Raw genomic sequence first — 19585 nt, 5'->3', positions numbered from 1 at the left:
GCTCTGATGTCCAGAAAACAGCTCCTGAGCTCTTGTGTTTATTCATACTGCAAAATAATTAAAAAAAAAAAAAAAAAGATTTTAAGCAGCTTTGAATTTTCAACACCTCTGAATATTAAGCAGTGTTTTAGAAAGCACTTAAAGCTATGCTTTAACTTTGTCATTCCAGCTCCCATTCCTTTAAAAGGGAACTAATAATGTGTGGTTCATGATTTTGTTTAATGAAGATTTGAGTTACTTGTGCAATACCACACACACAAAAAAAAACAGCTGTGGAAATGCTGGAAACGGCCACCATCTCCTCATGTTCCCTTCTATGCCCTTAGCCCTCTATTGGTTTTACTGTGTTCTTCTCAGGCAAGCACAAGTCCCTTCAGATTTGCAAGCACAAAGAGGCTGCCTCTTACTACGGTCTTGCATTTAACCCTATTGAATACATCTTTTTTTTTCAGATCTCTTCTTCCCACTTCTTTCTAGGTGTCTCTCCTGAGAGGAGAATTCAGATCTGTACTAAAAAAAAAGCATGCATTTGCCACACCGCTGGTCACTGTCACCTGGCCTATGACCAGACACGCACACTGCCCGCTGTTTTCGATCCCAGTGCAGCCCTGCCTTCTCTTGTAATGAACTGCTGATGATTTTGATATACCTAAAATACTGTATTCAGAAAGGATTCTTGAAGCTAAGGCACTCGATTCTATCCAGTCAATGATACAGAACCATGTTGCGTTGTCATGCAAGTGTGTGGTAGCTCACAAAATGAACAGATATTTGTGGTTTTGTGTGTGTACTTGCATATTGTGAAATTGGTCGTTTCATGAAATGACTGAAATGTTGGTAATTTTAGAAAATGACTGAAAAAATAGGTAAAAGTGTTAAGAAGTACTTAATTACAATATTTTGGATTATTAACTCAAAAGTACAAGTAAGGATGTTTTTTCTAAAGTATATATTTAGAAAAGCATTTGCTTTCAAAAACAGCGAAGTTTGCCACTCTACAGTTCTAAAATTATTTTTACAACTGAGGTTATTTCATAAAACAATGGAAAACTTTAGGCGTTTCGTGAAGTGAACAGTTCACAGCAGAAAAGTATCATCGGTTACTGTAAGGACCAGGATGAAAGGCTTGTTCTATATGTATCTGTATATATGTCTTTCTGAGAAGTTGCTAACATTTCGTGCAAAATAACCTTTCAGCTTTGGTCCATATGTTAATTTGCATAGAGTGTGACTTCAGTCCTTTGTAAATAATGTGGAGGCACATGTTTTTGCATTCTCAGCAGGTGTCAACTGCAGGGCTGCTCTCTCTACTGTATCTGAACACTTCTGTGACATTTTTGTAATCAGTGGGGGAACCTGCACCTCCTGGTCAGGTATCTGCAGCCCAATGGGCCCATTATCACCACCTGAAAATTTACAATCTCAGGCTTGTCCTTAAAGGAGAACAACTAGAGTGCAAGACAAGGCATAAATTCTGGGACAGGCAAGGGACTTGTGCTTGGAGACCAGCAGAGGAGTATCCTGTGGAATTCCTCAGTGAACAGGAAAAACCTCTGCAAAACTGACAAGGTTGGGCTTTAGGCCTATAGTGACAAACAGCATCCATGGGATGGTCAGGAGGGTCGACTAGTGGTTTCAGCATAATAATGAGGTCCACCAGAAATGTGAACTGTATTGGTCCCGTCTTGGAAGGAGGCATCCATTTCTGTGGTAGATTTAGGATGATTGAAAAGGAGCTGGATGGTAGAGGTAGGAGGGAAGGAGGGAGGGAAGGAGAAGCCAAGTGCAACTTTGGTTCTGCAGCCCAACACGGTGTGACTAGAGGTGAGACAGAAGAGGGCTGAGGTTATTTGTCATTATGCTTCCTTTTGGGAACTTTTTGCTCTGCTTGAAGTGGGAAGTCCAGTTGTCGTGGTTTAACCCCAGCCAGCAACTAAGCACCACGCAGCCGCTCACTCACTCCCCCCCATCCAGTGGGATGGGGGAGAAAATCGGGAAAAGAAGTAAAACTCCTGGGTTGAGATAAGAACAGTTTAATAGAACAGAAAAGAAGAAACTAATAATGATAATGATAACACTAATAAAATGACAACAGTAGTAATAAAAGGATTGGAATGTACAAATGATGCGCAGGGAAATTGCTCACCACCCGCCGACCGACACCCAGCCAGTCCCCGAGTAGCGATTCCCCGCCCCCACTTCCCAGTTCCTAAACTAGATGGGACGTTGCATGGTATGGAATACCTCGTTGGCCAGTTTGGGTCAGGTGCCCTGGCTGGGCATGAGAAGCTGAAAAAATCCTTGACTCTAGTCTAAACACTACTGAGCAACAACTGAAAACATCAGTGTTATCAACATTCTTCACATACTGAACTCAAAACATAGCACTGTACCAGCTACTAGGAAGACAGTTAACTCTATCCCAGCTGAAACCAGGACACCAGTAGACTCGCTTCAGCATCTGGATGAGCCTCATCAGAAACTGCCTAGAGCAGTGAGGTCTCATTGTACAGTGATGTAAAAGGTGACACTGTTTTTCTGCGTGTCTGCAGTAGAGCTGACATCACCTGTGTGGAAGAAGCAAGGTGGCTAGCATAGGTGCAGCCGCAGACGTGTTGCATATGCCTGGGTTTGAAAATGACCTCCTTGAATTCCTGAAGGGTGTTTTGAACCAGGAGGTGCTAGTCCATTAGAATGCCAGCAAAAAAGGCAGTCAGGCTCTTGTTTTTCTCTGTCAAGTATTGCCTAAAATGCCATTTCTTAGAGCTATCACTATATAGAAGAAGAGGATAGTAAAGATAGTCTTCCATCCCTTCAGATGCTGCTAACCCTAAGTTGTGTGGTATCAAACAGGGCTCCATTCAGGGCAGAGCTTTCTGTGCAGATCCTGACTGTGGAAACATTACCCCATTGAGAGTCATTCAAGCACTTTTGAGGATTTTCAAAAAACAAATCAATTCTATATATCAGTTCTACTGTCAGATAGGAAGAATGTTAACATGAGAATTTGTTGCTGCGGTTTCAGATAAGGGCAAGGATATGTAGCTGATCACCAGCATTGCAAGGGAGCTCCCTGCAGACCTCTCCCTTACAATTAGCTGGCTAAATTTACCCTGCAGCCGAGGGATCCATGCAGCCCAAGCTGTATGTGCAGCGCAGCACAGCGCAGGCCTGGGCCTACTCCCGTGAGCTGCGTTAGGTGGGTCACCGACTCCTCAACGCACAGGTGTCTCTCAGCATCCCTACAAGGGGGACCTCTGGCTTAGGTGCCAAATGGCACAGGGACCTACACCTGTATGAAATAGAACTCCCATGGAGAGAAAAAAAAAGCAAAGTTTCTCTTTTTCTCACTAATAAAAGGGAAATAGAGTCTAAAAGAGGGCAAAAGGTTGAAAAATACAAAGAGGAAACACTATATTAGCATAAATTTTGAGAAGGAACATGTTCTCGGGGAAGACAGTAAATAATCACTCCACCTCACTTAGCAATGTGGACTGTGGGGTAAAACTCTCAGTATTTTTGTTTGACGAATAGTATCACAATCATTTGGAAGCTGCTGTTTTTCCTTACAGCCAGATTTCACTACGTGACTGAACCAGTAACACTAGTCATTTGAGTACCTTCAGCTTCTAGGTAGTTCACATTATGACCCAGTGGAATAGCCAGTTGGGTATAGAATATCTATCATTTGAGTCATTTTGTGATTTCATAATATGCAGTTGATCTAAGTAGATGTGTGCGTGTACATATATATATAGTTGTCATATTGTAAAATCCACCCTTTCATAGACATTTTATTTATTTAATTATATACATATAAGTAACCCCTCTCATTATCCATTGCTTTTTGGCCTGTAGCTTTGTCCAGCTTACACTCTCCCCTAATTTCTTCTCTAATGTTTGCAAAGTTGCATAATTGGATTTGTTGTTTTTCTCAGATGCAGGACATCTTTTTAGCCCTTAACTACTCTAAATTTCTGTGCTAATCTGATGGATAAGTTAGGCAAAATAAATTATTTTCCCTGGAAAGGTTTTTAATATAGTAAGACTTTTTCCCTTCAAGAGCAACAGTACGAAGATGGTATCACTAAAAAAAAAATATGGTAATTTCTCCTTTTTCTGAGCAATGTAATGCTTTCTCCTAACCACAACAGCCTAAATATTGGACTTTAAAATTCTGGCATTACTAAGAGAAAAGCTATTTTATACATCAAGAAGTTTTCAAAATTCAGTAAGATGTCCACAACTAAAAAAAGTAACATCCAGTTACTTGCTAGGTAAAGAGGAAGAAATAAGGAACAAGGACAGTCCTTGTTCGTATGAATTCGTTTTCCAATGATTTCTCTCAAAGAAAAGCTAGACTGCGTTATGAGGATGAGCAAGCTTTCTCCAGGTGTCACAGGAGAACACTATGAGTCTTAGTCGTGTCAACAAGACGAGGATATGGTTGTACCTTCAGATAAGGTTCTATTGAATGTCATGAGCAAACAGCAATTGATTTGTCTGTCACTACATAAGTACTATGTAGCTAGCAATTGAAGATACTGTTTGCACTAGAAATGTGCACTAAAAAAGAATCCAGAGGTGGAGATTCTTTGTTTTAAAAGGTGTCAGGGCTCCTTGTTACAGCTGGGACCTGAACAATTTTTTTCTGGAAATAAACTCACTGTTGTAAACTGTCATGGTTTCGTACCGCAGCAGACACTCCTGCTCCTTCCCACCCAGCAAAACATGTTTAACTTTAAACACAGCCCCACTTCAAGTTAAACCAGAATACAAATTCCTGCAGATTGCAGTGGCTTACTTGGATCCAACACATCCATCCTGGAGTTAATCTCTCTTCACAGCAGCAGCTCTGAGTGAAGGGTTTCAATGACGTGCCTCTGAATCTAAAAGCACCTTTGCTTCGTACAAATCGTCCCCGACACTTCAGAGAGAGCTAGACCGCGCGTGTGCCCGGGAACCCCTGGGCATGCACAGAGGTTACTGCTTCCCTGCTTCCCAGCTAGCCAAACTAACACAGGCACACCGGTCCATCTTAACATGGAATTCACCAAAACCCCCAGTATATTTTTCAACAACAAGGTATTTTTATTGCATTATATTTCACTACATTACCATTTAATGATAAATCCACCTTTTTACATAAATACGTTTTTCCAAAGCAGAATAAGAAAATTACGTATTCTATACGAACTATGACAGTATGTCATACAAGTAGACATGAAATATCTAAGCCTCTTCAGAACATTTACTGTTCCTTTACATCTTGTGCATAAATACCAAATAATTAAATGTAAACTAATTTAAAAACAAACAATCCAACCCCAACATTATCTTGCTAGAAACCAAAACAATCTCAGCATGAAACCCCACAATTTCATGGAAATTCTGAACTGTCATAAATATTGAATAGAGTGAGACTTCAGGAGCAAGTTTTCTGTAATTCCACTGTGCAGATCCTAGGCATTCTACAGTAAATGCTAGTAAGTTACAGTGGGGAAAACAGATTGGGCACAACATTGAGCCCAAGGCTCATTTAGCTGCCTGAGGCAGCAGACTGAGCATGACAGCACAGCACTGCGCTTGTTTCAACCAGTTTTTATTGCCGTGTAATTCTGAACGGGCACTAAAATGCCAAGTGCCAGACAGCGGTCAGAATCAGCGATCTTGTTACTCCTCATGGCAGTATTACCCACTATGATCAGCACTGCCCACTGAAACCTCTCTGTATCGGACTATCTGCAGACATTTGCACAATGGTCTCTACAATGGACCCGTCTTCTTTTCGGATATTAATGCTATTTATAAGAACTCGTTGGCAAATTGTATTTGGAGGGAAGGAGCTTGCACAAAGGTGGGGCTACTCAAACTGTGAGAACTGCAGCAAGGTTGCTGGGAGGTGCCTAGCAAAGCCTATGCTGTCTTATCAAACGGATTCAGTCACTTTAGCTCAGACAATGAATACATACGTAGGAATAGGCAATAATAAATATAAGGGGAGGGGAGAGTCTCAGAGAGATTGAACGTAGAACAGCTGGTCCACAAACTCATCAAAACTAGAGAGTCGGGCTATTATCTTCTAACATCCATTTCCCAGCATCTTCTGGCAGACACAGGTGGCTTCATTTGGAGATGTTTCTTCCCTCAGAGCTGGTTATGTGAACTGCAACAGGCAGAATTCAGGTTATACCACCAGTCAGGAAATCTTTCCTTAAGTCTTTTTGCACTCCAGATAGGAGACGTGTGTTCTGGAAAAGGTGCCTGATGGTGATGGTGGACCACACTGGCCCGGTACTGCAGCTAGATTTGTGTTTCATCAGGCATTTGCTGTGGATACTCTACCTGACCCGCAGGGTTTGCTCTGCCCAGCAAAGCAGCCACTTCTCGGGCAATTTGGGGCACAACTGAACAGACTTCCCCATAGAAATGAACGGCAGAATGTGGCTTGTTGCTCCCCCGACACCGAGTCAACAGCTAAGCCTGGCCTCCAAAAGGGCTCACGTTAGCGTCGGCTGTTGCGCAGTGCACGTCCCCGTCCCCCCACGGAAAGGGAGAGCCGCCCGGGCCCCCGGCAGGCACCCACCTGTTGAGGATCCTGGTGACGATGAGCTTGACCCAGGGTGCGGAGGGGCTCAGGCACACCGTCTGTCCCTGCTTCGTGGTGGCTCTGCGGGGCGAGGGAGGGGGTGAGGCCGGGGCCGGGGCCGGGGCCGGAGCCGGGGCCGGGGCCGGGGCCGGGGCCGGGGCCGGGCACTTACATGACCTCGGGTTCGGCGCAGTGCGGGCCCTCGGCGACGAGCTCCACGCGGGCCAGGCGCCGCGGCGGGATCACCTCGGACACGGTCCGCACGCAGCGGCAGCGCAGCTCCCCGGCCAGCGGCGCGCCTGGCAGGCGGGAGGCGCCGCCTGAGCCTCGGCTCCGGGGCCCCCCCCCGCCGCCCGCCCCCCCCTCCCCGACCCCCCGCCGGGCCCCGGGGGCGCCGGCACCCCGCGCAAGCCCCTGCCGGCAGCCGTCCGCGGACGGCTGGGTGCCCCCGGCTCAGCCCGCCCGGCGAGCTCGCAGCCGCTTACCCCGGCAGAGAGCGGCGGCCAGGAGGAGGACGAGGAGGAGGTGCGGGCTCATGGCTGGTGCTGGCGGCCGAGGTCCTGCGGCAGACGTCTCTGCGGCCCCGTTCTCCGCCGGTGCTTTTATCTCCCGCCGGGAGCTGTCGGGCAGGAGAAACGTGATTCACACGCCGTCACCCATCTTTCCCTCCTCCCTGCACATCCTCGGGTGGCCGCTGCTGGCCCTCTTCCCTGCCTGCCATACGCGGGGGTGCGTGAACGGGCTGCGGGGTCGGGTTCTGAGCCCTAGCCGGTCTCCCTGCTGCACTGCTTCTGGCCCGGGGTGTCTGTTCAGCCTGCTCCACTTACCGGGGAGCCCAGCAGTGCCAGGGAGCCACGGGTCAGAACTCACACAGGAACAGACTGTCACTTAGACACCAGAATTTGGAGGTGAAATTTAGCCCGGCCCAAGTTTTCAGAGGATCATGGAATGGTTTGAGTTGGAAGGGAGCATAAAGATCATCTAGTTCCAACCCCCCTGCCATAGGCAGGGACATCTTCCACTAGACCAGATGGCTCAAAGCCCCATCTGACCTGGCCTTGAACACTTCCAGGGAGAGGGCAGCCACAGCCTCACCAGGCAACCTGTTCCAGAGTCTCACCACCCTGACAGTGAAGAACTTCTTCCTTACATCCAATCTAAATCTACCTTCTTTCAGTTTAAAGCCATTACCTCTTGTCCTATCACTACATGCCCTTGGAAAAAGTCCCTCTCCGGCTTTCTTGCAGGCCCCCTTTGGGTACTGGCAGGCTGCTGTAAGGTCTCCCCAGAGCCTTCTCTTCTCCAGGCTGAAAAACCTCAACTCTCTCAGGCTATCATCGTAGGAGAGATGCTCCAGCCCCCTGATCATCTTCGTGGTCCTCTTCTGGACCCACTCAAGCAGGTACATGTCTTTCTTATATTGGGAGCCCCAGAGCTGAACGTAGTACTGCAGGTGGGGTCTTGTGAGAGCGGCGTAGAGGGGGAGAATCACCTCCCTCGACCTGCTAGCCACACTCCTTTTGATGCATCCCGGAATGTGATTGGCTTTCTGGGCTGCAAGCACACATTGCTGGCTCATATTCAGTTTTTCATCCACTAATACCCCCAAGTCCTTCTCTGCTCTCAATCCATTCTCCACCCAGCCTGTATTGTGCTTGGGATTGCCCCGAACCATGTGCAGGACCTTGCACTTGGTCTTGTTGAACTTCATGAGGTTCACACAGGCCCACCTCTCAAGGCTGTCAGGGTCCCTCTGGATGGCATCCCTTCCCTCGGGCACATCAATAGCACTACACATCTGGGCGTCGCTGGCAAACTTGCTGAGGGTGCACTCAATCCCACTGTCCGTGTTGCTGACAAAGTTGTTAAACAGTGCTGGTCCCAATACCGACCCCTGAGGAACACCACTCGTCACTGGCCTCCACTCAGACATCAAGCCATTGACCGTAACTCTTTGAGTGTGACCATCCAGCCAATTCCTTATCTGAGTGGTCCATCTGTCAAATCCATATCTCTCCAATTTAGAGACAAGGATGTCATGCAGGGCAGTGTAAAATGCTTTGCACAAGTCCAGGTAGATGATGTCTGTTGCTCTTCCCTTATCCACCAATGCTGTAACCCCGTTTTAAGAAGGCCACCAAATTTGTCAGGCACGATTTGTTCTTAGTGAAGCCATGTTGGCTGTCACCAGTCACCTCTTCTTGAAGTTCATAAGCCTGAGAGATGCTAGTGGAAATTGAGACATAAAATCCTTTGTCTTCTGCAATTAAGGATAAGTTCACATTTAATTTTAGCATCTGGGTTTCTCTGCCAAACACACATTAATTTCCATGTGGATTTAGTTGTTAGCTGAAAAGCAAAGAACCCTGAATGTTATGCAAAACAGTGAGTGGTAGGGGCCCTCTCCAGCTGTGTGGAAAGATGTCAAGGCTTAAAGCCTGCCAGAGGATCCAGGGATACCTCTGAGCAGCAGGTGCAGTCCAGGGGTGCCACAGCCATCCCACCCTTTCCTCCCAGTCTTTGGAGATCATGCATTGTTTTATTTCAGTCCTCCAGCTTTTCTTTGGACTGCTGTTGTGCTTCCTGGAGCAGTGAAGAGTGATTAAATTTTTTCCACTAAGATCTTTTCAAAGATGTAATAATTGTGTTAATTTTTTTTCCTTGGTCTGGGCAGCAAAAGAGCCAATTTGGTATTAGGCAATGAACACCTCGTTTCTTTTAACTCAGGCAGGGGGAGATGACAACACAGACTGATTTATTAGTGCAGTGTGTGCAAGCTTGTAAATCAGCTCTCTGCTTAATTGCACAATATTCACAGGAAGAGGGAAGCTAAGAACAGAGATAACTTTGTGTTCGCAATTACCTGTTCCATCAGGTATTTCCCTGCACGCTGACCAATTTGACTGCCTTGCCATTAATGAGCTGACTTTTCTCCCCTTGGAGCTGGGTGTGAACTGACTGATTTGGGCCTTGCCAATGCAGTGTGTGTGGCTCTAGGTCCATCAGATCTGTAAGCCGTGGGGCACTTGACTATTTCTCACTTTTGCCACCCTGCAGGAAGTTATGGAAGCACTAAAGTAACCAGGAGGGGAAGATCTGAGAGCAGTGGGAGTTTGTATTTCTCTCGAAAGCACCTGCCTCTCATCGTGCTCGGTCTGCCAAAGGGTAGGGAGCAAATACCTAATTCCTAACCATCTGTAATTCCTTCTGCCTTGCTCATGAGTTTTCTGAAAGAACTACATGTTCTAGCTCAATAGGTAAGCACCAACTATCAAACGCTAGCCTGGGTGCTAGTCCTTGCTCCACAACACCAAAACTCAGCTACAACCCTGCCCGTTATTGTGAAATTTACAAGGTGCCAAGGGAAAAATAACATTTTCATGCTGAGAATCCTGTTTCTCCAACACAGAAATATTCAGAGTAGAACCTGAAGTGGTACGCTAGGTGTGCCAGATGCAAAGGCATCATAAAGACGTGGACTAGCTTTAAAATGTGAGGAATATAGTCTTTGTGAAGTGTTTTCTGACTTTTTTTCTCCCCAAATTTCAGGTTTCCCCCACGCTCCCCACCCCCTATATAAACTAACGTTTCCTGCCTTGTGGCTGTTTATAAGATATGGCATTATGTGCTGTCTTTTGTTTATTTGGGAAAATCTTGCCTATGCTATCGGTTTGTTTTTCTTTTTGTGGCATTGTTCTGTGCAAACAGGCTTTCTGCTTTGGAAGGTACCACCTCCATAGCAGCCTCATTCTGAACACAGTCGTCTTGGATTTCAGGGTGAAGACTTCACTTGTTGCGTGAAGTCCTCATCGCACTGACGTCAACGGCAACTTAGATGAAGCTGGCTTTTCATCACTGACTTCAGTTGTCACTTTAAGTAGACCAGGTACAGAAGAACAATTAGTGCTGACCCGCATTTTACCCCTTTTCTGAGCAATTCATGGAGGCCAGCACTGGCTGAGCTCTTAGAAAATTGCTACGGATGGTACGTTAAGGGCCTGTCCCATGGAGGAAAAGGATTTCTCTGTTAGAGAGTGACCAATGCCTTGCATCACATATAAATCTGCATTAACTGAGCATATTTCATTAGGGTAACTACTTAAGTCTTATCCAAAACTCTCAGCAGGAATTTATGTCCAGGAATAGGCTTAGCTAAATGAAATATATAGCAATATCAATGATTACATTAGTTTGGCGGTTAAACATGCAAGTGGTAAAACAGCAGTGACAAACTCCCCATACAGTGAGAAACTCTTCAATGAGCCTTCTGTCCTGTCGGTTTCAAATTATCAACTTCAGCAACAGGATCTTAAATTACATTACTTTCCTCTGTCTTCTCAAACATCTGGAAAGCCGCTTCCTAGTCTTTTTTTATCTCTAGTGGGAGATTTCATAACAAATAATCAAGAGGGCCTTAAAAAAAACAAGCTACCTTCAAGTAAAGCTAAGCTTCTTGTGAACTGGGAAAGTTTTCATCTTTTTAGTAGAACAGTCACAATCAAAATCTGGAGGACAGGTGTTTGTGGGATTTGGAACTTAATCTGTTCAGGGCTTATAAAGTCAACTAGACAATGTGCCCATGTTTTCCTGGGCCTGGCACCGCCTCCCTGTGCCAATACAGCTTTTCAAAGCAATCTCTTTTATTATTCTTCAACTAGGAAAAAATCATTCACATACATTCACTTGCCACTGCCTGATCTTGATGTGAATTATAACATATTTCAGCATTAATTCAGCAGATAAGCTGTTCAGGTATATTGCTTTTAAAGGGAGATCTGAGCACTGAGCAGCTCATAACCATGAAATAATGATATGTCAGGGAAGCAGAAACTCACTGCAGAAAGAGGTGAAGAAGCTCTGAGATTGCTTCACTGTGCCAAAAAAAGGAAATACTCCTCAGTCAGCAAATGTGGCTTGTTGACAAATGTGTAACATCTGCAGTGCTTATGAAGAAGCTTATGTGCTCAGTCATTTTCCTGTGATGTAATTAACCATTTTGTTTGACGTTCACAAGAACATTTATTGATGGGCTAGAATGTCTTCATTCTCTGACATATCAAACTCCTCAACAGCTGGCCTGACCTTTAGCCCAGGCTAGAGTTTGGGGACAGTCTTGTGCAAATACCCATCATACCAAGAGAGCGAGAGGAAACTCGAGATGTACGACAACTGGAAAAGCTGTCTCGTGCCCAGGAGCGTTGCTCAGTCACTTCCGTTTAAGTGGTGCTAGACTAACCCTACACATCTGGCTCAGTCAGGGTACACTCCAAGCTGTATTATCAGGACCACGTTTTAGAAAAAAAAAAGCAATAAAAAGTCAGATGAGCATCATTTATTCTGTCTCTGTCCCTGTGAAACAAGAACACCTTGTGCTGTTTGGACTGGTGCTCAGAATATCCTGCAACTATTCCTTTGTACTGGAGTCAATGCAGTAATCTTTAATGAACGCTGTGACTAGGATGCAGCTGAAATTATGAATATGTGATCCACACTGTCACTTTTCAGATAGACTCTCAACAAATTTAAGAGGAAAATAATTCAGGATCATCCCAAAGGAATGAACTCTTTCAAGGATTATGCCCCGGGCAATTAGCTGAATTTTGCAAAGGGGACCAGCCCAACCTCCTGGCCAGACTTTTCCGGCTACAGGGAGATTCCCATCCCTTTTCTAACTGACACAACCAGTTGGTCACACTTGGTTATTAGTTACTGGTGAGGCATAAGAGAGTCTGAGTGGTCCACTGCCAGTTAGCATGATGAAAGGCCATAAGTATGCTGTCCTCTTGCACTGGTGCCTCCTGGAAGAAGAGATAACGAAGGGAGGCAGATCAGATAATTTTCTTATGCCAGTGAGTATGAATCAGGGAAGCCCAAGGAGAAGGAGTAACTTTAAAAGCATTTATCTGTGATGAGGTTAGTGTGTTAAGAGGTCTATCTGATGACACAGAGAGAACAAGAACCTGTGTCGTAACGTAAGGAAAATATGCAATCTGCACAACTCATCCTGCTGCTGTGCATGGATGATATTTTCGGGACATGAAGGAAGGCCCAACAACATTAACCTCTACTTGACACTGACATGGTAGACCTGACCCTTGCTCCCACAAGGTGAGGATTATTGCAATAGATGATTAAGGTGCTTTGAGCAAATAAGTAGCAGAATTGATGAAACTGGTTTTCAATGGACTTGAGTTTTGCGATTGAATTCTGTGATGTCTAATTAGATACAGAGTCCAACCAAGGAACTTCCCCCAATTAAGGCACTCATAACTTCTCTTTCTCCCTCTGCCTTAGGTTGTCTAGCGTGTTACGAAAGTGTGTTATGTGCTTATGCTGCAGTCTTTTCCTCAGTGTGAGCGCAATGGCAATTTCTACAGCTACCCGTAGACTTTCAGAAAACATCTAGAAAGTGAATATCTTTGATCCTAATACTTTGAAAATGGCCAGCACTCAAAAGTTGCCAGGGGAACAGAGAAATACAGAACAATCAAGGCAGCTTTGTCACATAATAGACTTGATTTACTAAGAAAACCAGGCTCGATCCTGCCAAACAGATGTGGAACTGGATTTCAGTACTGTTCCACTCTGAGGCGGTCATCCAAATAAAGTAATCATATTTGAACAATAGCTTTGCAGACAGAAAATCCCCATCTTGTCTGTGGCAGCTACAGACATGTTGCAGGGGTAGAGTGAAAAGGACATCCAGCCATTCTAGACCTATTTAAATATGTGTGTACTGAAGAGATGGCGTGGGGTAGAAGTGGAAAGAAAGATATTCAGATGAGGACAACAATGCTGAAATCCTGCTGCCACTCTCAAAGTGAGTTGAGAATCATTGTCAAGCTTGTGCTGTACCTCAGTTTGTCCTTCACAGTCTCCTCTAGCCACCTAGAAGTGCCCCAGTAGCCAGAGGATTCTACAGGTCACAGAGGGAGTGCTGGGGCAGCCACATCTCCTCTTTGGTCCATCAAACAGCTTTGGAAATCTGTCCACTTTGCTTCTCTGCTATGAACTTTCTGATTTCCAGCCTTTTTTGACCGATGTAAATATGAGGAAGGGAGGAAGGTGTCTTCCTTCCATATTGCAGCAGCAGAATTTGCTTAGAGCAATGGCCTTGTGGCCAGATTTGTGTTAAAGCGGTGTGTCTGTGTCCCAAACAGGGAGAGGAGCCTCAGTCCTAGGCACTGTGCAAGTACGGACCAAAAGGATCATTCTTCCCCAAAAAAGGCTTCCACAGCTGAGTCACAACAATCCGTACAAACTGGGAAAGGCAATGTCAGGTGTTGCAAACAACAGATACTGCAGTACATTCGCACGACTCCGATTGCACACCTGCAGATTTGTTACTGCAACAACTAGGCAATTTGGAAAGCAAGTTCTGTAGACACTGTAAATTCCACATTCCCAACAATTTCCCCTTTATTAAGGAGAACATCCAGCCTGGTCATGTTTTCACAGAGGCTGGGAATAAACTTTGTGAAGCCATCACAAATGTTGGCATGACCAGTATTTACTTAGGAGGCAGTTTGCCTGAGGAACAAATTAGCAGCAGGCTAATCGGGGCCGAAATAGGTAGTATTGCCCTTGCTTTACCCACAGCCTACCACCTCCTGCTGCATTTTCATGGAGAATGTGTCAGAAAAATACATTGTGAAAATAGCATTGCTCTTTTGCAGTAGGTGAAAGGACAGAAGCATGTCAGTAGACAGAAAGAAGAGCCTCTTGGGCTTGAGGAACCCGAGACAATCACACAGCTTCTTATTTAAACTAATGTCAGTCTGTTATCGGCGATGATATTACGTTACCTGACCTCCATGCCATCCAGACTGCAGTTTGCTGGCTTCATTCAACTTAAACCAGCTCAGACTCGCTCCCTGCCCTTGGCCTCCAAGGGGTCTGCCAAAAGGTCAGGGTTTCTTCTCAGCCTCTCCAAGTGGCAGCACTAGCTTGTTTCAAGCACAGCAAGAGGATGGAAGGGTAAAATGTTTTCTCGTAACCTTGCTAAGAAAAGGTTTAAGCCATTTGGCCATATGAAACCTGTCCCTTTCCTCATTTCAAAAGGAACCAGAAACTCGCACAAATATTTAGGGGAATATGTGGGAAAGAGTTCTTTCACTGCTCCAAACCCTACTGTCTCTAGCCCAGTTTTCAACTTCTAGGTGACTGCAGTGAAATGAAAGTGAGGAAAATGGAGCCCTGGTGCGTTTCACATCAGCCTCCCAAATAATTTAATTTCCCTGCAAATGAGACCAAATAACAGAGGTTCAGTCCTACTGCTCTCAGTCCAGAACTCCCATTAAGGCACAGGAATGCTGAGGACTGTAGTTTTGGAATGGTGAAAGTGTATCAATGGGCACAGCTTACACAAGCCATTAACTAAAATGACAAGATTTGATGTTGTAAGATCTGTTTTTTATGTTAACACATGGAAGCAGACACCAGGCAAGTATATCTAAATATTTATTTTTTAAAAAGCACAACTCTGTAAGTAACAAGGGAAAATTTCTTAATTAGGAAACATAGATAGTAATAAAAACATCGGAAAAAATCTTCCATTTGATATACAGGAACTTATTACTGTTATTCTGGATGTATGATGATACCTCTAGACAATAATTATACATGTATAACGATGAGGGTTTCTTCAGCATTTGGGAAAATGAGTAGATGAATAGAAATCACATGGTCTCACCATGATGACATTTAAATACTAGTATTTAGAAGTGGTTTAGATCCCTCTTCTTTTTAATTTCCTGCTGGACAGAAACATGAAGAGAAGAGGAAACTGCATATTCACAATTCCAAAAGGAATTTGGACTAGAATAAATAAGCATCCATCAACACAACAGCACGTTCCCTTACATATAACTTTATATAAATTATGACATTATGCCATACAAAAAAAGACATCACGTGTCTAAGGTTGCAAGGAGCAAAACCCACCAGCTCCCTCAAAATGCAAACACACAAGGTAAGCAGTGCTGTGTATACCAGGACTTCTGGCAGGAGAAGGGAACTAGAGGCTGCTGGTGAACTTGCGCTGCCGAGTTAACCTTTGGCTGTGGCACAGCAGGCTGCACGGCTTTCCAACAGAAGCTGGGAAAGTTTTTTTCCCAGGCACGTAGTTTTATGATGTGCAAAACAAAGACGTGTTTTGGGAGGCAGCAGTTCCCATCTCCACTCAAAGCTGCTACGCAGAATAAATGTTTCTACGTGAGTTACTCAAGTCCTTACAAAGGCCTGTAGTGTGGAAATACATTTCATGCTGATGCTGAAGCCTCATCAGTGGTTAGCTGATGCTGCAGCCCAAGGAAATATTTTCCTGTGAAAGAATTCAGGATATTCCCTGTATCTTTTCTCCTGCACAACACCCCAAAAGCAAGGTTTTAAAGGCAGTAAATTAGCACAGCACTGAGAATGGTGCTTTTCAGACAATGTCCAAATTAAAGACACGTCTTACACAGTACTTGCAATATTTAAATAAATACAAACAGGTATCGTTACGTTAAATAAGGGCTCAATAAATAGGCTGAGCTCAAACGCAGTGCATTTCAGGAGAAGAAAGCCCCCGAAGCCTCAGGCTCAATGTCATCTCCCCTCCAGCGCGTTTCTCTTCCCCCGTCAGTTCTTCTGTGCTGAGCTGAAAGCAAAAAGCCAAGGCGGCGGCGATCAGCGATCGCCTGCCATCACCTGCGGGCCTTCAGCTTGCCTGGAAGAGGGGTACGGGGGAAGTGCTCCCCCCTCGCTTTACCCGAGGGGTGCTGTGCGGGGGCCGCCCCGCTCCGTCCCGGGACATCCCCGCGGCGGCGGGCGGAGCTGGGCGCGCTGCCCCCGGCAGGCACCCACCTGTTGAGGATCCTGGTGACGATGAGCTTGACCCAGGGTGCGGAGGGGCTCAGGCACACCGTCTGTCCCTGCTTCGTGGTGGCTCTGCGGGGCGAGGGAGGGGGTGAGGCCGGGGCCGGGGCCGGGGCCGGAGCCGGGGCCGGGGCCGGGCACTTACATGACCTCGGGTTCGGCGCAGTGCGGGCCCTCGGCGACGAGCTCCACGCGGGCCAGGCGCCGCGGCGGGATCACCTCGGACACGGTCCGCACGCAGCGGCAGCGCAGCTCCCCGGCCAGCGGCGCGCCTGGCAGGCGGGAGGCGCCGCCTGAGCCTCGGCTCCGGGGCCCCCCCCCGCCGCCCGCCCCCCCCTCCCCGACCCCCCGCCGGGCCCCGGGGGCGCCGGCACCCCGCGCAAGCCCCTGCCGGCAGCCGTCCGCGGACGGCTGGGTGCCCCCGGCTCAGCCCGCCCGGCGAGCTCGCAGCCGCTTACCCCGGCAGAGAGCGGCGGCCAGGAGGAGGACGAGGAGGAGGTGCGGGCTCATGGCTGGTGCTGGCGGCCGAGGTCCTGCGGCAGACGTCTCTGCGGCCCCGTTCTCCGCCGGTGCTTTTATCTCCCGCCGGGAGCTGTCGGGGAATTTCCCGGGTGCGGAGCGGAGCCGGGGGTTGTGCCCGGCTGGGCTCCCCACCTCCCGGCCGCGGGCCAGGTGGGGCGGCCGGGCCGGCCGGACTGGAAGCACCCCCTGTTGGCCCCTTCCCACCGCCGAGCGTCGGGTGCCGAAGGAGCGGGGCAGGGGGAGAAGGGGGGCCGCTCCCTGCCCCGAGAGGCTCCCGGCACAGCGGCCCTTTCAGATACGGGGGAGGGGGAAGCACGGCACCGCACCGTCCCGAGGATCGCTCGGGGTCTGCGTGGGACGTGGAGGAGACTCGCCCCATTCTCTGGAAGGACCTGAGACTCTTTCGTGGGGGATCTCGGTTTGCTCTCAGTTAGTCTCGGTGCGGGGTGCTGAGCCGAAGGAGGGTTTGGGCTCTGGAGCTTGCCTCGCTGGCTAACCCCGTGCAACTACGCACTCTCGTCTGGTGGGGCTTGCTCCCCTGAGCACCCCTTTCTTCACCTGCCTTTTGAAAACTGCAAACCTGTTTTTCCTGCAGCTAGGAGACACTCAAATTTCCATACCTACACGCCACTAATACAAGTCTTCTATTCCACTCCTCTGCACAGATAGGTCACTCTTTTTGTCTTCATGACTGTCAAGGCATTTTGCTAGCTTTTGTTATAAACCGGCAAAAAAGCAGTTTTCTGGGAGCTTTTAAAGAAAATTAGATGCAATTTTTCTGAGCTTTATTTCTGAGGTTTAGTTCAGTTATGGTCAAAGGACTTGCTTTTGTAATTAGTTTCAGTACAAAATATGATTTTGCCCGTCCTTTTTTTGCAGCAGATCCTTTTTCTCTCTTCCACAGTTACTTGTGAACATGAGTGGAGTTCAGCAAATCAGATTGTTCCTGGGTCAGGCTGCCACATGTCTTGTCCCAACAACTTGAATGCTTTGTGTATCCCTGAAGCTTCTAGCTTCTATTTATGATGTGTTTGTGGCTATGCAGGAATTTAAGATTTGCAAGTGTGTTCTTAGTTCTCCCTTCCCCTGCAACTTACTAATCTTTATTTACTTAATAAATATTTCTTTGCTGTATACAGTATACATCTGAAATTTTAAGTGCTAATGCAAAATTAGATTAAACCAGTCAGATTTCAGTGAAACGTTCCTGGTTTACGAAGAACAGGTCTGCTCATGAATCATTATTAGAATGACTTGAAACCAAGCACATTATAGTGACTGTTTTGAACTGGCTTGACCTGATTTTCAGGGGAAAAATGACATTGTTTCCTTATAAGAAGATTCACTGTCTGAAAACAAAATCAAGTCAGGACTCAAAACAGGTAGGATGTAGCATGTGAAGCAGTCCTAGCGAGAGCTTAATTAGGTGGCACCCTAGTGGTACACAGAGACTCTCATTCCGGAGAGTTGTTGTCTACAGAGCAGCTAGTTCATATGCCTGCTGGCTTAGTCTCTCGGGAGATCAGCCGTGCGGGAAGATTGTATGTCATAAGCAAATGGTGATTGCCCCATGTAATCAGGAAATATCTAATGACTAATTTGCACCCCTTTCCAATTGCAGTTTGGTAATGACATCCTTGGAAGCTGTTGGCTTTTAGCGTGGTCTTAAAAGGAAATAACACGATCAAGACATCTCTCTGTCCTGCTCTGTCATTCCCCCACCGCTCCCCAGTTTCACCACTCTAGTATGGCCAACTTGAAAAAGATTTGACAAAAGGCTATCAAGGGATATTAACCAAGTTAGTACAAGTTTATGGAGAGTCAATGGTGGATGGAGGGAGAGAGAGTGCCAGATGAGTGCTGCCATTGAGGGAAAATCTGCAGCATAAGCTGTGCTCTTTCCATCTTGCCAGCTGGCCAGTCCAGATGTTCCTGCCTGCAGCCAGTGCATAGCTTGGAGTTAGCTACCTCCTGCGCCGTCTCTCATCCAGCTGTTTAGGTATGATTAGAACATGAAAAATGTCACAGAAATGTGGACTGGCTTATATGGCCTTGGGGAGAAATGGAGAGGTTACAAGAGAAGCAGTGTGGACTGTAGTCTACTAGAGGACACAGGGGTTGTACTGGAGTCCAGAGGATGTTACATTGAGTAGACTGAAAGAAGCATACATTTTTAAATATGGGCCTGTTACCCTCCCGTGAGTCATATGCCATCTCTCTCTTTTTCTTTTTTTAGTTGCAAACTAATTAATTATTTTTAATGAAAATGAATTCTGCACTGATGTGTATATGAAATTGTGCATAAAGCTGATGCATCATGTAGCTTGGGCTTCCGTCTTCAAGACAAAACTTTGTAGCAGAGGTGCTCTTCCAGGCTCAATTTTTGCAGCCTGACTCACTCTTCTAAGTAGTAACAGTAGTAGTAGACCCCGGTAAGTAGTGTTGTATGCATTTTTTTGAAGCCAGTAGAGTGGCAACTGAAGAAGTTGGAGTCAGGGAGAGGCAGGGGCATGCCTTCATTGAAAACTAGAGAGATTCCTTAAAAACACCGTAAGAAACACCACTGTTAAGAATGAACAATTGCCCATAGGTGCTTAGGGGCAACCACTAAGCAGA

At 46.5% G+C, this 19585-nt stretch overlaps 2 protein-coding genes and 1 long non-coding RNA gene across 7 annotated transcripts in view; 1 reads left to right on the top strand and 2 right to left on the bottom strand.

Annotated features, from left to right (window-relative positions):
• The window catches only part of RASSF6 (Ras association domain family member 6), a 131551-nt gene that overhangs the window by 19581 nt on the left and 92385 nt on the right, over positions 1-19585 (top strand). For 2 of the 5 annotated variants that reach the window (XM_069778501.1, XM_069778510.1), the window contains exon 1: positions 17890-18031. The exons of 2 other annotated variants lie outside the window; for them this stretch is intronic. The gene's annotated coding sequence lies outside the window, so the exon portion shown is untranslated. Of the gene's footprint in view, positions 1-17889; positions 18032-19065; positions 19168-19585 lie in introns of those variants that run through there. One more of the 5 variants, XM_069778549.1, reaches the window with a different exon arrangement.
• Positions 5069-7227, bottom strand: LOC138684490 (interleukin-8-like). The gene is made up of 4 exons (XM_069778411.1): positions 7075-7227; positions 6762-6888; positions 6587-6670; positions 5069-6166 (listed from the first exon to the last, which is right to left on the bottom strand). The coding sequence occupies exons 1-4, from the start codon at positions 7124-7126 to the stop codon at positions 6148-6150; spliced, it is 282 nt and encodes a 93-aa protein (XP_069634512.1). The 5' UTR covers positions 7127-7227; the 3' UTR covers positions 5069-6147.
• Positions 15034-17049, bottom strand: LOC138684572 (uncharacterized). Its single transcript, XR_011323823.1, has 3 exons — positions 16906-17049; positions 16436-16519; positions 15034-16229 (listed from the first exon to the last, which is right to left on the bottom strand). It is a non-coding gene; the product is annotated as an uncharacterized lncRNA (long non-coding RNA).

Source organism: Haliaeetus albicilla, chromosome 1 (genome assembly GCF_947461875.1).
Source record: "Haliaeetus albicilla chromosome 1, bHalAlb1.1, whole genome shotgun sequence".
Classification (NCBI taxonomy): Eukaryota; Metazoa; Chordata; class Aves; order Accipitriformes; family Accipitridae; genus Haliaeetus; species Haliaeetus albicilla.
The sequence above is the reverse complement of the archived record's forward strand: the minus strand, read 5'-3'. Positions and strand labels throughout refer to the sequence as shown.